General features: G+C 42.2%; 3 protein-coding genes and 1 non-coding gene across 4 annotated transcripts; 2 read left to right on the top strand and 2 right to left on the bottom strand.

The window, feature by feature from the left end:
* Positions 1-418: 418 nt before the first annotated feature.
* On the bottom strand, positions 419-490 carry BYT42DRAFT_t148. Its single transcript has one exon. It is a non-coding gene; the product is annotated as a tRNA-Gln (tRNA).
* A 1890-nt stretch (positions 491-2380) lies between these two features.
* On the top strand, positions 2381-4099 carry BYT42DRAFT_523126 (ergosterol biosynthesis ERG4/ERG24). Its single transcript, XM_051565300.1, has 5 exons — positions 2381-2811; positions 2879-3093; positions 3147-3387; positions 3461-3676; positions 3756-4099. Exons 1-5 carry the CDS (start codon positions 2415-2417, stop codon positions 4037-4039), a joined length of 1353 nt encoding a protein of 450 aa, XP_051418559.1. The 5' UTR covers positions 2381-2414; the 3' UTR covers positions 4040-4099.
* Positions 4100-4284: 185 nt separating this feature from the next.
* On the top strand, positions 4285-11505 carry BYT42DRAFT_600693 (uncharacterized protein). The gene is made up of 28 exons (XM_051571008.1): positions 4285-4355; positions 4428-4728; positions 4804-4998; positions 5076-5271; positions 5349-5501; positions 5556-5672; positions 5741-5883; positions 5955-6097; positions 6158-6339; positions 6405-6650; positions 6718-6803; positions 6863-7096; positions 7162-7324; positions 7384-7831; positions 7888-8675; positions 8737-8886; positions 8943-9205; positions 9270-9441; positions 9505-9617; positions 9700-9823; positions 9885-9982; positions 10056-10121; positions 10196-10355; positions 10417-10504; positions 10569-10619; positions 10692-10995; positions 11071-11244; positions 11321-11505. The coding sequence occupies exons 1-28, from the start codon at positions 4297-4299 to the stop codon at positions 11372-11374; spliced, it is 5271 nt and encodes a 1756-aa protein (XP_051418558.1). The 5' UTR covers positions 4285-4296; the 3' UTR covers positions 11375-11505.
* A 1-nt stretch (position 11506) lies between these two features.
* BYT42DRAFT_588323 (uncharacterized protein) lies at positions 11507-13383 on the bottom strand. Its single transcript, XM_051570253.1, has 8 exons — positions 13134-13383; positions 13035-13076; positions 12791-12952; positions 12618-12732; positions 12320-12559; positions 12095-12227; positions 11853-12035; positions 11507-11766 (listed from the first exon to the last, which is right to left on the bottom strand). Exons 1-8 carry the CDS (start codon positions 13300-13302, stop codon positions 11584-11586), a joined length of 1227 nt encoding a protein of 408 aa, XP_051418557.1. The 5' UTR covers positions 13303-13383; the 3' UTR covers positions 11507-11583.
* Between the last annotated feature and the right edge of the window lie 1846 nt (positions 13384-15229).

Here is a 15229-nt window from a genome sequence, read left to right as displayed (position 1 = left end):
GTTCACAAAATTGTTAAGCCAGTTGTGGACTCTGAAAGAGTTAGTTGACATAATAAACGACATAGAAATCTTAGCAGATCGATGTACAGAGCCTCCCAAAACAGGATGCTTTTCGTGGGTCGCTCTGTGAGTACCGCGTTCCTCAAAATGCACATAATGTGAAAATTGTATAGGTATCATGGGGTTACTGCGTTGACAAATGGACCAAGTTATCGGTTTTCTTTGCTTTTTTTTATTTCTTTCGCTTTTATCAGTAACCTCAACACATTTGGACATATGAATAGCCATTGGCAGTACTTAAAAAACAAAAAAAAAAAAGGAAGGCAGCTTTCGTTGCCTCCAAGATCAACACGGAAGGCAAAGAAAAGCACCAATCAATTGGCCAATTTTGAAAAGTGTGACTGCGAATTTAAAAAAGAGGTCGTGCCGAGGATCGAACTCGGATTAGTGGATTCAAAGTCCACTGTGATAACCATTACACTACACAACCTTTTTTGGATTTTCACTTTTTATTACATATATGGACTAAAAAGTCCGGAGGTGTCCGGCTCGAAAGCTTTACTTTTTGCCGGAAATTTAAGCCGTGTGCGGACCGAAATTTGTCATTTGTGTTGTAAAATGCGGCGGTATTCGTTGAAGCAGTGGCAAATTGGGCAGAGGGCACAGAGACAGCTATCGTTGGGCCTATGCTACTTCTGAGGTTCAGATGCTGAAGAACCTAGTCAAGGAGCTTCTGTAATGCCTCAGCAGGATCAATAATAATGTAAGTAAATGCCTTGAGAAGCCGAATCTTGGGCTTTGTCCATAATATATTTTTCCTCTTGTTTGTTGAAGGCAGGTCAGACGTCCAAACTGATATATGTCCAAAAATGTTCACGCTCAGTAGATGGAGTACTCATTTCTTTTTTTCTCTACAGCGTTTGCGGCACTCCCCACTTTGTCGCGCCTGAAGTCAGAACCCGAAAAGGATACAACCAGGCTGCCGATATTTGGTCCATATTTCAATGTAGAACGCACCAAACTGGAGCCCCATAATTCTAGCAATTCTACATACTGTTTATTTCAAAACTCACCGTAGGAATTTGAAAATTACAAAAGAAAATCGCAAATTATGATACAGACCAAATAAGAGAAAATGACAATACAAAAAAAAAAGACACAAAAAAGCATAAACATCAAATGATGAGAGTAAATCAAACATAGACAAGTAAAAGATAATTAATTCGCGAGTTGGAAAATGATCAGATTAAGGAGAGAAGAAGATATAAAGAAAACAAGAGTCGTCAGTAAAATTATATCTAGGGACAGACAAGCAACGCGGACAACGGAAAAAAAAAGAAAGAAACTTCGTGACGGCCACCAGCAAAAAGACATCTTCAGCAGGACGGGACCAGATAGAAAGGAAGGGTGCCTGCAACCCCGTAGTGATTAGGTGCCCAATAGGTGCCGCTTGCCGTAATAGAGAAAGAAGGCGGTCAAACGTCGTATTAAATACTCTTTGTTATACCTTTATTTATTCACAGATTATCGAGTATCTCATCTATAAATTTTGGAGTTGTTCGGATGGCCTTTTATTATTATGGACGCTGTCCATCGAAACATATCATTGCATTTTCTTTTTTTTTTTTTTGAAAATTTAAGAAATTTTGAAATTCCTACGGTGACTTATGAACAGGAGTGTACACGAGCTGAGCTTTTGAAGGAGTTTGAGGAATATTAGAAGATCAGACGTATTTCTGCCATAAGCTCTCATCAAAAAATACTGTACTTCATGAATGCATCGGTGATGATTCGGCGCGTCTTCAATATATTCTCTTTGGCGTCAGCCGGCTTTATGGTCGGTACCTTTGCCAGCCTATTTCTCTCTGTTTTCTGCAGCAATAAGACTGAGTTATACAATAAAGGGTCGCATACCCTCTCATAGCAAAGAGAAAACAAGTCGAGTTTTTCTGCTAACTGAACGACCTGTTCTTTGGCTATACCAGGTGGCCATTTGTTTTGCACCATTGGAAATCTAAATCAAGCGTACTAAGACTATAAAGCGCGTGGTTATCCTTGATGAAAAATCTACTCCAGTAGTTCAGGTCGCCATTGATCTATTGAGAGTGTTCAATTGCATTTCTTTTTTTGTTGAAAAAAGCATTAGCAAATCATGGCGCGTATTCCGAAGAGCGCAAAGCCAACGATGGAATTGCCAGAGATAGATTTGAATAGCAGAACCAATCATTTTGATTCACTTGTGTCAAATAGAAATCGGTGAATTCAACGCGACATGCGTCGGAGGCAATGGCAGACCTTAATGTTTGAAACCCCGTCCCGGTTTTTTTTTCTGCATTTTATAAAGTTTCAAGCGCGCGGGAAAAATAAAAAAAAAGAGGTTGAGGCGCTTCATCACTCATCATCACGTTTGCATCATGCCACCAAAAGTGAAGAAATCCAAAGAAACGCCAGCAACATCATCGGCAGCATCGGCCAGTTCTGATGCTTTGAATCCGAAAACAACCACTTATGAATTTGGAGGACCATTAGGAGCACTCGGTATGGTCGCCGTACTACCACTTCTCGTGCTTTTCTTCTCGGTCTGCTGTGACCCCACGGGCTATCCTTCTCGCTACTTATTTATGGGTTATCAACACTACTTTGAACGATTGCTGTCGGCCGAGTATCTCAAATCATTGTACGATCCAGTCGCCATTTTTGCCTATTTCGGCTTCGTGCTTCTCCAAGCCTTCTTTTACTTTGTTCTGCCTGGCGATACCGTGCCCGGAACCGTCATGCGCGACGGCAACCGTCTTAAATACAAGATCAACGGTATAATATTTTTTTTCTCAAAAGCTACAAACCAATGACTGGGTATACTGATATCGCGTCTTTATAGGATTTACCGCTCTCCACAGCACGTTTTTCTTGGCTCTCTACTTTCTCAAAAACACGGGTTTGGAGCCATTGACATTTGTGTATGATCATTGGATTGGCTTGACCGTGGCTTCCATCCTGTTTAGCTACATGATCTCCATTTATGTCTACATGGCCAGTTTTGAACCAGGCAAATTGCTTGCCACTGGCGGCAATACAGGCAATGCTATTTACGATGTGAGTCAATTTTCCAACAAGTGAGAAAGTATTTGGCTAACATCAAGCTGTAGTTTATGATCGGTAGAGAATTGAATCCACGCATTGGCGAATTTGACATCAAATTCTTCACGGAACTGCGTCCTGGCCTGATTGGTTGGTTGGTCATTAACACATGCTTTGCTGCCAAGCAGTATTTGGACCTTGGCCGCATTACCAATACGATGCTTCTGGTCCAGTTCTTTGAAGCATGGTATGTCATTGATGCACTTTGGAACGAAGAGTGCGTATTGACAACGATGGACATCACGACCGGTACGTATCATGCGGGGGAATATCCTACTCGCCTTCTAATCGTTTTTTTTTTATTCCTCGTCAAATGAAATAGATGGCTTTGGTTTTATGCTTGCTTTCGGTCTCTACACTTGGGTGCCAATGACCTACACGTTGCAAGCACGCTACTTGCTTGATTTCCCGCGCGACATTAGCTGGGTAGAATTTGGATTGATTTTCGGTTTAAATCTCCTCGGGTATTACATCTTTAGAGGCGCCAATTCGCAAAAGAACGAGTTCCGTGCCAATCCAGAAGGTCCCAATGTGAAACGTAAGTCAAACCCTTTTTTGAAAACGGATCGCTATTTCCAGCCGTGAAAAAAAATCTCACTATATATGCGATTACATAGACTTGAAATACATCAACACCAAGAAGGGCACCAAACTTCTCACCTCAGGCTGGTGGGGTATGTCTCGACACATCAATTATCTCGGTGATTGGTTGATGGCACTGTCTTGGTGCTTGCCGTGCGGATTTGGGTCCATCATCCCTTACTTTTATCCCATTTATTTCGGCTTTTTGTTGTTGCATCGCGAAAGACGTGACGATCACAAGTGTCGAGAAAAGTATGGCGCCGACTGGGACAAATATTGTAGTATAGTCAAGTATAGAATTATCCCTGGTATTTACTAGGTTCGACTTTTATTTAGTTTAATTTTATGAAAAAAAAAAAGCTTCAATTACTTTTACAACATGCTGCATGCTTTCCATTGATCTTTTCTTTTTCAGATACCATGGTAATTCTCTATTCATGCATTCACTGAAAAAATCGCTCAATTTGGGAGCTCCAAGGACGCCTGTGAGTCATGTGACTTTTTCTGAAATATCGAGAAAGCCCGTTCCGTCCTTTTTTTTTTTTTTTTTTTTGTCTTGGTTCTTGGAGGTTCAATATGGTGAAACCAGGAAAGCAGCCAAGAGTGAAAGGCAATCTCAAGCCTGCGAGTAGCAGGTAAAGTTGTGCATAGCAAACTACAACCCGTGTTTGATGCTGATAAGATAAAAAAAATTATGCTCTTTCTAGTCGAGCGGCCGATTTAGCTGCTAGTGCTGCGACACCTTTGACATTCCAGAATTTGGGCGCGTTTGCTCAGTTCGCCGGTGCATCGCCTGCTCTTGCCTTGCACACTTCACGACCGGGAACACCGACTTCTTCCGATGGATTGAACGATACCAACCCTTCGTCACAACTGGATCCTGAACTGATTGTCATTATCAAGAAAACGTCCAAGCGCGACTCGGTCACTAAATTGAAAGCGCTAGAGGAATTTGAAGCCTACTTGAATGGCAATCCAAAAACTATCTCAGCGATTCTACCGACTTGGGTTCGTCATTTTGCTTTTCTTTTTTGAGAAATACGAGTTGCGCAGAATCAATAGAGACTTACAGGGAAATCTTAGGTCTCGATGTATGTTAAACTGGCCATCGATGTGGATCGACGAGTACGCTTGGCAACCAATAATGTTCATATGCTGATCACTGTTCATGCAAAAAAGAAGCTGGCTCCCTTCTTGAAAGGATTTATTGCCACTTGGCTGATCTGCATTTTCGATCCAAGCAAGGACGTGGCTCGCGCGGCCAAAAAAGCGTTCGAGGTAAAAATCGTGTCTTTTTTAATTTTATGAGGGTCAGGGCCATTGTGTTCATCGGAAGTGGTTCGATTCTGTTTTAGTCTGTATTTGCTGAAGACAAGCGTGCTGGAGCCATTGCATTCTGCCAAAAAGAGATCCTCGACGTATTGAACGATATGATTTTGCAAAAGACGCCAGAAACGTTGAGTGACGCTCGTTATGTTTCAAAGGATGATATGGAAGCCAAATTTGCTCGAGTCGTCTCCGCTAGCTTTTACAGCTTAGCTCACCTCATCGGTAAACCCTAACTGCTGCCTGAGCAAAATTTGCAAGTGTCGACACTAATCCTTTGCTTTGCCATCACTTGTGTGCAGAGACTTTAGCATTGGAGGAACGACAAAAATGCATTGGAGATTACGACGGATTTTTCGACAACAGCGAGTTTTGGAAATATGTATCACATGACAATCCGCTCATTCGTCGATCGGTTTATCATCTCATCAAGGTGCTTTTGTTACAGTGGGAAGGTGGGTACTCACAGTGTGATGGGTGCACCTTTGGATACTAAGCCTTCCATACAGACGTACTATTGCCTCGTCTTGAAAAGATCTGCCCTGGTTTCTTTACCGCTGTGTTCACCGAGAAGGAAGCATCCACTCACGCGGATATGTGGGACGCCGTGCTGTTGTTAACAAAGAGTAAGGGTTGTCTACTTTGGAGAAGACATGCTCATTATTATTGACTTTTTTTTTCTCTTTTGGATCAGCCTTTCCCGAATCTTGGCTAGTGGCTAGCAAGAAGAAACCGATTCTGCCCAAGTTGTATGCATTTCTCCGAATGGCATTGAATGGTTCCGTCAACATTTCTTATCCAAGTTTATTGGCATTGTGTGCCAATTTACCTAACGAGGTTTGTCAAAGAGTGAAAAGAGTGAAATCTATATCCAAGTAGACCGTCCTCACCTTTTTATTCTGTAATAGTTGAAAGATGCGCCATCGTTTTACAAAGATCTCTTTAGCAACTTTTGGAAAGGGCTCCATACGGATACTTTTGACAAATCAAATGCTCATCTATTCTTCAACGCGTATATGGAATGTATTGTGTATTTTGCAGTGAACCAAAGGTAAGGATACAGCAGCAATGGCAAAGCAACCGTATGCCTAACAAGGACCATGAAAAAAAGTAAAAAGACAGATGATCAAGTGGCCCAAAACACCGTGACCGATCTCATGGACATATTTTGGGAGGCGGTTCAGATTTTCTTTGTCGGATCTCGAAGTAGAGTCGAGGAAAAGCTCAATGTCAACACCACCACCGTAATTGCCAAACATTTAGCGGTGGTGGCAGCAATTCCCAGCATGAAAGGTAAATTGATCTTTTTTCTGTGTGACAAGGTACAAAAACGCCACTTGCTAATAATTGCATTGTAGATTATATGAGCGGTTTCTGGTCGAATCTGGATCTCGTTTTCTGCCAGACGGTGATCGATTGCAAAGCTCCTACGGGTGAAATGGATATGGGCGAATTTAGTCTCAAAGTAGTGCACTTCCTCGATGCATTATGCGCTGACTTGAAGTCCACTTCAACGGATACCACGGAGGCCTGTCAAAGTCAGATCGGTGGCATTGTGCGGCGATTATTGACCACTTCGTTGGAATCGAGTCTGGTACATAAAGGTATGCATTATCTAATAGTTTTCCACATTCACCACATACTAAGCCTTGCAATATTGTCACATATTAGACAAATCGCCTTCTTTGCTTCAGCTGGCATACCATCTATTGAGTCGACATGCACGCTTCCTGTTCCATTCGTCGAGCGATGATGATGTAAGCGCTTTAGGTCCGTTGGGTTATACTGTTACTTACCAAGTCTTCATATGTTTTAGAAAATCGTTCATCTTTGCAAGTTGCTACTGGCGCTTTTGGCCGACGGGCCCCGTGAATCGATTTCGCCCTTGTTCGCTGTCTATACTGCAGTATTGATAAAAATTCCGGGTACTTCTCAATCAAAGGATCTGTGGAATACGGTGATGGCAAAACTGGTTACCATGGCCGACGAGACTGCTTCGTTGGATGACAAACTTCAACAAGCGAATGCATTGATTGCTTTGTTGGAACAGGTTAGTATTCTTTGGCACATGATTTGCATTGTTTTCAGTCAGCTAAACCCTTTTTTTGTACATAGTGCGCATCCTTAAATTTGGATTCTAGTTACCAATGCTCTGACTTGGATATCTTGGTTCACCGATATTCCATCCATCAGTCGACGTGGTCGACTTTCTCTGAATCGAGTGCTTTACGCTTCTGTGTGGAACGGGTGACTGAGCTCAGCTTATTATTGCATCTATGTAAGGTGTTCAGTGGGTTGTAATGCGCGCGCGCCATGGCTAAATGATCAATTTCGTAGCGTTCGATATTTTATCCAAGGCAACAGCCGATTCTTTATACAAAGAATTGGAGATGGTTATGGAGAAATTTACCAGCTTGTACTATGCATACAATGAACAGACAAAGCAGACCGACAACATTTCGCAACTCTTCTATATGACAGAAGCTGTCTTGGGCGTTTTGAAGCATATATTGAATCGCGACCACTTGTTATCGCTCTTGCAAGGACCTTTCCGAAATCTGCCGCAACATATTTTCGATGCCATGTTTATGGAACACGTTCTGAGTGCCAGCTCCGATAATGAGCAGAACCAGCACCTGGCAAACATTGTTCAATTAGCATCCAGCTTATGGAAGGAAATGTTGCAGACATTGGAGGGCCAAGAGGCTCAAGTGACAGTGGATTTGCGCCGAGCTGTATTGCAACGTGTTCATTCTTCCATCAGTGACATTCGCTGCTCCTCAAGGTAAAAAGTTGAGGACCGAAGTGAATACGGAATCTGCGATTAACAGTTGTTGATAGTCCTTATGATTCGGTCCAACGAGTGAAAAGATACATCACCGATCTTTGTTCACACGATTCAACCGCACGACAAGAAGCGCTCGATGTTTTCTTTGGAGATTCTCAGAAATGGAAGGACCTGTCGTCCGTTTTCGAGCTGTATTCTTCAGAATATCTTGGTCTCTCGGTGACCGATCGTTATGCCGCTCTGGTTCAATCACAACTTGTGGATAGTGACGAACTGCCGTCGATAAGCTATGATCTCTATGGCTTGAGCGCTTATGCTCGTCACATCCTATTCGTTACGGAATATATTCTCGATGTCGGCGTACATGAATTCTTCTTTGCAAATGATGACCAAGATTGGATGCTGCAGCAGCTCATGACAACGAGCATTGAATGTCGATATGGTCTTGAGATGCGTGGGCTTTGCCGTATCTGGAACCATCAAGCCACCGAAAGTTACGTTATCATGGAAACATTTGTTCAACATGCCGAAACCATTTACGGACAGTGGGTGGAATCAGCCGTCTCGCTGTCGTGTTCCAACGAATGGATGTCTCTACTGTATCATCATTTACAGGCGAACGAAAACATTCCTTCGGAAGAGCGGTTACTATTATGGACAGCCGATCTTGTTAAATCGATACCTAAAATGACGAATGATGTGGAAGACACGACTAGTCCGCAACAAGCAGCTGCTGCTCAACTCTTGGAACAGACTTTGACCGCATTATTGAAGCACTGTCAATGGGATCCCGCCTCGCTCAATTTATGGCTTGATTTAGTAAAGAATGAAACTCTTCAAGGTAATTCTTCCTATTTTCTGCATGGCGAATCCACGGGTAGGTAACCAATCTTGATTTTTAGTGCATTTGCTTGCGAAGTTCGCCATCATCATGGCCATCAAAGATCATATCGGAGATACACAGAGTTTCAGAAATCTTCAAAGTGATCTGACGAGTAAATTATCCAGTGTAACAACGATGGAAGCGCTTGAAGAAGAGACGAACAGCAAAGGTAACGAAAGCCCGAATTAGTTCATGGTTCTGGAGTAGGCAACTAACGTAATGTAGCTTGGAGTTATATGGTCCTGTTGAACGCAACCTCTCTCAAATTTGGCGGTATATCGATTCCCCCTCAGCGATTAATGCACTTGGTGCTATCGATTCGTAAATGGTTTGAACCTTCTTCCGCTGAAGACAATCTTTCCACACTACAACGTATCCGGGTGTCTGTTCAATTAGCGCAACTGTGTATGAACATTGCAGAAACCATCCAAGATGTCTCTGGCGGACAATGGGATTTTTTCCTCCAACGATGTTACGAGTGGGCAGCGGTATGGATGAATTGAAATGGGTTGTATATTTCTTGACTTTCTTGCTAAAACTTTCATCGTCTAGTTTTCGGATGCTTCTACGCCGGAGGAATTACCAGTGATTTATTACGCAGTTTTACTGTATCAGAAGCTTCAAGATCTCGCAGTGGACGGCACGGACGAGTTGTCTTGCTGTGTAAAAGAGCATGCATCTTCCATGGGCAACGCCCTGTTGAAGCTGCTTGCCAATGAGCGTGGTATGTTGATATTAAGTGGCTGTACACTGTGAAGGGATATTAACGAGAACCCGGATGCAACAGCGGCAAAAGAGCCCATTTCCAGACCCAGACAAGCATATCAGGAACTGTTGGCCGATGTTCACGAACACATACCAGAGAAAGTTTTGTTATCCCACGTAGGATTTATGCCTGATGTAAGTACATATACAAAAGCACATCTTGAGCATTCATGTGGCGTCTTTTATTAATTTTTTTTCCTGATTTTGGGTAACTCAGTTCTCTGCGTTACTGAATGCATCGAACGTAGTAATCCAGCAGCGAGCTTATTCGCTTTTGCGTGGTCATGTACAACATACAGCTCAGGAACTGTCGGTGAATTTGGAATTTAATGCCACGAACGGTAAGATATTCTCTGATATCCTGAGAAGAAGAAATGCAGCCAATTAATAATGCCTTGACAGAACAAGAGGTCAGTGCAGAAATTGAAAAGCATATCCTCCATGGATTGCAACAAGCGCCTAATCTATCCAAATGGCATACTTCCGAATTTGGTGACGAGGTATGTCACTCAATAGTTTTTGCAAATGATGCTATGGTAATTTTTTTGTTCTAACGCTCAATTGCACCGTTAGGAATTACACACGGTCCTGGGTTATATGTTATCTTGGCAGCTGATGTTTGACCATTTCAAAGATATTGTATGTGAAAATTGCTCTTCCTTTTTTTTATGCACATTGGGACCTCACGAATTGACATCGATCTTTTTGCATAGACCTTCAAGTTGAAACAAGAATACACAGAACAGTTGAAGGAATCCAATGTAGTCGATCCATTGCTTCGAAATCTCTTCCGCATTTTGGGCGTCGGTGCTGGACAAGAGGCTGTGCCTTTTGACTTGCATCCATGGGATATCACTACTTACGATATTGAAGGTAGGGCATCGTAAACAGTTGAATGATGATAATGGTGCTAATATTTGAGCCCAATGGATAGGGTTTGATGCCACTTCTGAGTTGAGCTATGTTTTGCTTGCTTCACATTTGTACTATCGAGCGCTCGTGCATATTCCATCGCTGGTCAGGTACGAAAACAAAAAGAAGCGAGTCATGAATAACATTGGGTTTCTCATATAATCTACAAACTAGATTATGGTGGGTGGATTGCAAAAATCGTCAGCTGACCATCGCAGTGCAAAGGTATGTTCCTGCTTTTTTGGTACTTCCGAGAGATGTGAATTGGCAGCTTACCATGTACATACTATTACATAGTTATACGGAAAAACATTTCAGTTCCCGTTTGATTGCCAATGAACTGGATCTTTTAATCCGTCCTGATATCAAGACTCAACTGGAAGATAACGATGACAATGAATTTTCCGTCAAGGCAATGAAAGCAGCCAACGAAGTGTCAGCGACGTATCGCGTGGATGAACAAGATATGCAAATTGTTATCAAATTACCGGCCAATTATCCTTTGCGACAAATTGATGTTGAGGGCGTGCAGAAAGTGGGAGTGAATGACAAACAATGGCGAGGATGGATCCTAGCCATCACGTCCATTATTGGATCACAGGTACATATAAAAAAAGAAACCCTAATGCAGGTGGATTGGGATCATTGACGTTAAAACCTTTTTTTTTCTTATTAGAACGGAAATATCGTGGATGCCCTAACAATATTCAAGCGAAACGCCAACCTTCATTTTGCTGGTGTCGAAGATTGTACCATTTGTTATTCCATTATTAGTGCTCAGGATCGATCGATTCCCAGCAAACAATGTCGTACCTGCAAGCACAAATTCCACGCAAGCTGTCTTTATAAGGTTCGTTCGTGACGAGTTCAAGTCATATTTTCAATGTTTTGCGCGATCATTCACATGATTTTACTTTTTTTTACAGTGGTTCCGATCATCCAATTCAGCTAGTTGTCCTCTTTGCAGAACCGTATTCTAGGCTTTTTGAATTTTTTTTTTATTGGCCATTATTTCCCATTCCAGCTCGATCGTCGATGTATTTACTCGAAAAGTTGTAGCTTTACTATTTTGATAGACAGACTGAGCTCTACAGCACGAGTAACATCCTAGATGTATTTAATAATGTTGAATTGATATTGTATGTATTTTACAGAGAAAAAGAAAATTCAGATGTGGGGTTTGAAAATGTTATTGTAATTGAACTGGGAGGAAATTGCCAACGATGACTGTTGGTATATTGTACTTGTCGCGACGAATGGTGAAAGAGAAGCAGCAAGAGATAACGCTGGTATTAGTAGGTTCCGGATTTTTTAGCAGACAAGACGTGAGTACCGCTTTTTGACCGGGATCAAATGCAATATTGCCGTATTTCTAGGATTGAGAAATGCCATGAGTACAACCATGGCACCATCATGCTACTGCTTCCCAGATAAAAACACTCGCTTGTTAGACATTACCTCCCAGTAGTTGACAGCTGACTCTTCGGCCATTAATTCATAGATACAAAGACGTCCTTCACGCAGTTGCTCGATTGGTACGTTCACCAAGGATGCGAATTCCTTGTTTCCTTTATAAATTTCACCCGTTCGACGCCAAAGACAAGCTGGAATTCCCATGGAACTAAATACACGGTCGTAATCCTGTTGATGGCTCGGTTAGTCTCGACAAGTAGTCTGATGAATGATATTCATGGTTTTACCAGCAGCAATCGTTCAAACGCTTCTTCGACAAGGATCAAATCAATATCGGTCAACGATTGAGCGACGGAGCGGAAAGCGGGACGGAAGGTGCCCATAACGTTCAAGATACGCTGCCGACTTGAGGCTGACATACTAACAAAGTGCTCATCCGGTTAATTCCGTCTGTCCGATTTTTTTTTTTTTTTTTTTTTTTTTTTTTGTCAGTGATCAAGACGATGGCTTACTTGTTATCCATGTATTTCTGCAATCGCGCATACCCATTGACATAGTTGTACGGTTTCAGAAATCCGGCTTCATACTTTGCATTGATCACTTCTGTCAAACGATCTTCCAAGCGACCATCCGATGGATCGGCCGCAGTCAAGAAAAATTTCTCGGTCGTGTTCACCGAAGACGAAAGAAGGCCTTGCCCATGTTGGTTGTAGAAGCCCGGGACATTGCCACCCACGGAGTCTAGAAAGTTGCTACATTATCAAAGGTTATTAGCTCGATCAAGGCTGGCTGTGCGTGGGCCACTTGTACCTGATAACCGAGATTTCGTTGCCCATGTGCTCGCTTGCAAAGGTGAGTTGTCCGGTACCCATTTGACCAAAGAACTGTAAAGGAAGACCACCGAATTTGTTACCTACGCCCAAATCTGGCAAATGATAAAATTAGGCAATGGACAAGCATGTAGATGGAACGGTGTAACGCACCTTGCACAAGCGATAGGTTATTTAGCATGTAATTGTTCGTACTATCGCTGGTCGGTGCTTGTTTTGATTTTGCTGTTTGCTTGGCGGATCCGTTGGGGTTTTTGGGTTCGTCATGGCACAGGTGGCCAATACTTCGTTTGATACATCGCTGGCATGGTCGCCCTGAAGTTATGGCCAGTAATACACAAGGTTTAGTGGTTTGCAAGACACCCTCGTGTGATTCTTTTCAGAATGTTAGATTTACCTTCGTCGCAGGTCATGTGCGAGCGTCGACAATACACACAGGCTAAGGAATATTAGTTCCAAAACATGACCGCATGAAAAATAAAGGACCAAGAAGTACCGTGCGTCACCTTTCGCCGCTTGGGACCTGTTCTTTTCTTCTTGGCATCGTCGGCATTTCGACTAGACGATGGTTCGGATGCCGAGTCGTGGGTGGCAGTTGAGGTCGTCTGATCCTGTTGATGATCGTTTGGAATGCCGTTCAAATGATGTCGGTTTGATTCGGCCATACTATTCTATACTGATGTCCATATCACCAGCGAAAATGCGCAGAAAAATGAGACGATTGTCACGAATAAAAATAAAAAATAATGAGTCAGATGGAGAAATTAGGATTTCAAACATCGAAGTTTAACGTCATCAGTCAATGAGGCATTTTCCTCAAATGGGATGCAAAGAACATTGAGAAAATTGAGCTTTCCCGATCTTTCAAATATGTTGTTGGTCTGTTATAGTAGGTTGATTTAGTGATGAGCTAATGCGATAGCTCTTCATAGCATGCACTGATAAGCACTATTTTTACAAGGTGGTTCGGGCGCGGTGATTGCCCACATGCAAGGAACAAGTTTCACACTCTGAATCACATGAAATTAAGCTATTACGCGATCCTTTTTTTTTTCACAAGGTTACCGACTTGATCCATGCGATACAGCACTTGATGTGTTTATGCTTCTGTCAAAGAATTCAAACCTGGGGATAAGTAGAACGCTTAAAAGTAGCAGTTGCTCGATCGGTTTGCCCTGGCATAGAATCAAAAATGTCGGGCGGATCATCAATTGACTGTCGAGATCCGACATGTTCCTGTAAGTTTTGTTGACTTTCCGAAAATTTCTAATCCCCGATTTTGGATCATATATTGGACACCTTTTGTGAATCAATATAATACACACATAAGTTTTCAGTCAGTAATTGCGGTTTGTAATATATTTTTTAACAAACTCGTGAAACTGCTGCTCGCTGCTCATTCTCTTGAATTGGACATTAGCTCTGCGAAACGGTACCTTTAATTAAGTGAGGGTTTACAAAGATTTTGTTCCAGCTGCGTTACAATATTCCGGTCTCGATTCCAAGCCATTGCCTTTCCCTGTTACATTGGAAGTAAGCTTTATGTCATTTATCATTTATGCCCTCCTATAAAGTCAGTCAGACTTTCTGCGAATCTTTTGGGAATTGGTCTTGAAGAGACCTCGGGCTTCTTGTTGTCTACTGGCGGCTCCCAAGGGGATTATGATAGGCTGTAACCTCGGCAAAGTCTGAGACATTGATATTTTGCTAACTGGTGAAATTCGACATATATATAACGCTTCGCTTCTACCTCATTAAGCCTCGTAAAATTGGCCAGCACTTGGGTCAGATTTCAGGTTCCTTCTTTTTCACTAAAGTAGTATACACGAAAAGTGGTCTTGATTTAATATTCTACTTCTTTGATAATGCAGAGAGAGCCGCTGTCAAGTCTTTTGCTTGTACAGATCGAAAGCTTGATAATCAGCATAAGATACAGGAGCCTGATTGCTAAAAGTAGGACCCAGTTTATTGCATATCAAGACATGTCAAGAATCCACAATGGGTTTACAAACGTCGAAAGATGGCTGTGAAATCCAATTGGAGTGCCAATAAGGGCTGGTTTGACGGCCAGTCATCAGCATGTCCATAGTTCCTCTACCTTGACACTGTGTCATCTCTATTGCATTATATTGCCCGTCATTGTTCCTGCCACCAACTTGTTGGAACATGGGACCGGAGGTATTTTGAGATGTCATACACAGTGCCAAAATCGACTGGCGTACTTAATATGGTAAGCATCTCTATAAGTCTTTATGTTAAAAGGACCATTTTTCGGACTTCGGGAGGATCTATTAAAACATTGTGGATTCAAGCACGTCAGTAGATGATGTGACTTTACGTATTTTATATGTGCCATCTGTCACAGTGAACGTCAGATATGAAAGAGTTTTATTCCGATAGATCCAGTTCTGTCTATTTCTTGCAACGTGTTAACTGTATGAGACGTTCTTGTAAAAGATTTACAACCTCTACGTGATTATTGTACTTCTGCGAACCATGCCGTCAAACTTTTTCTAATTCTCATGGTTACGCTGGATCGCCCTTATTGGCTGTTCACATGCAAGCATGATCTTATCGGAGTTGAAAGTATCA

The sequence above is a fragment of the Radiomyces spectabilis genome (assembly GCF_025331425.1).
Source record: "Radiomyces spectabilis strain NRRL 2753 chromosome Unknown BYT42scaffold_17, whole genome shotgun sequence".
Classification (NCBI taxonomy): domain Eukaryota; kingdom Fungi; phylum Mucoromycota; class Mucoromycetes; order Mucorales; family Radiomycetaceae; genus Radiomyces; species Radiomyces spectabilis.
Note: the sequence above shows the minus strand (reverse complement) of the source record. Positions and strands in the feature narration are given on the sequence as shown.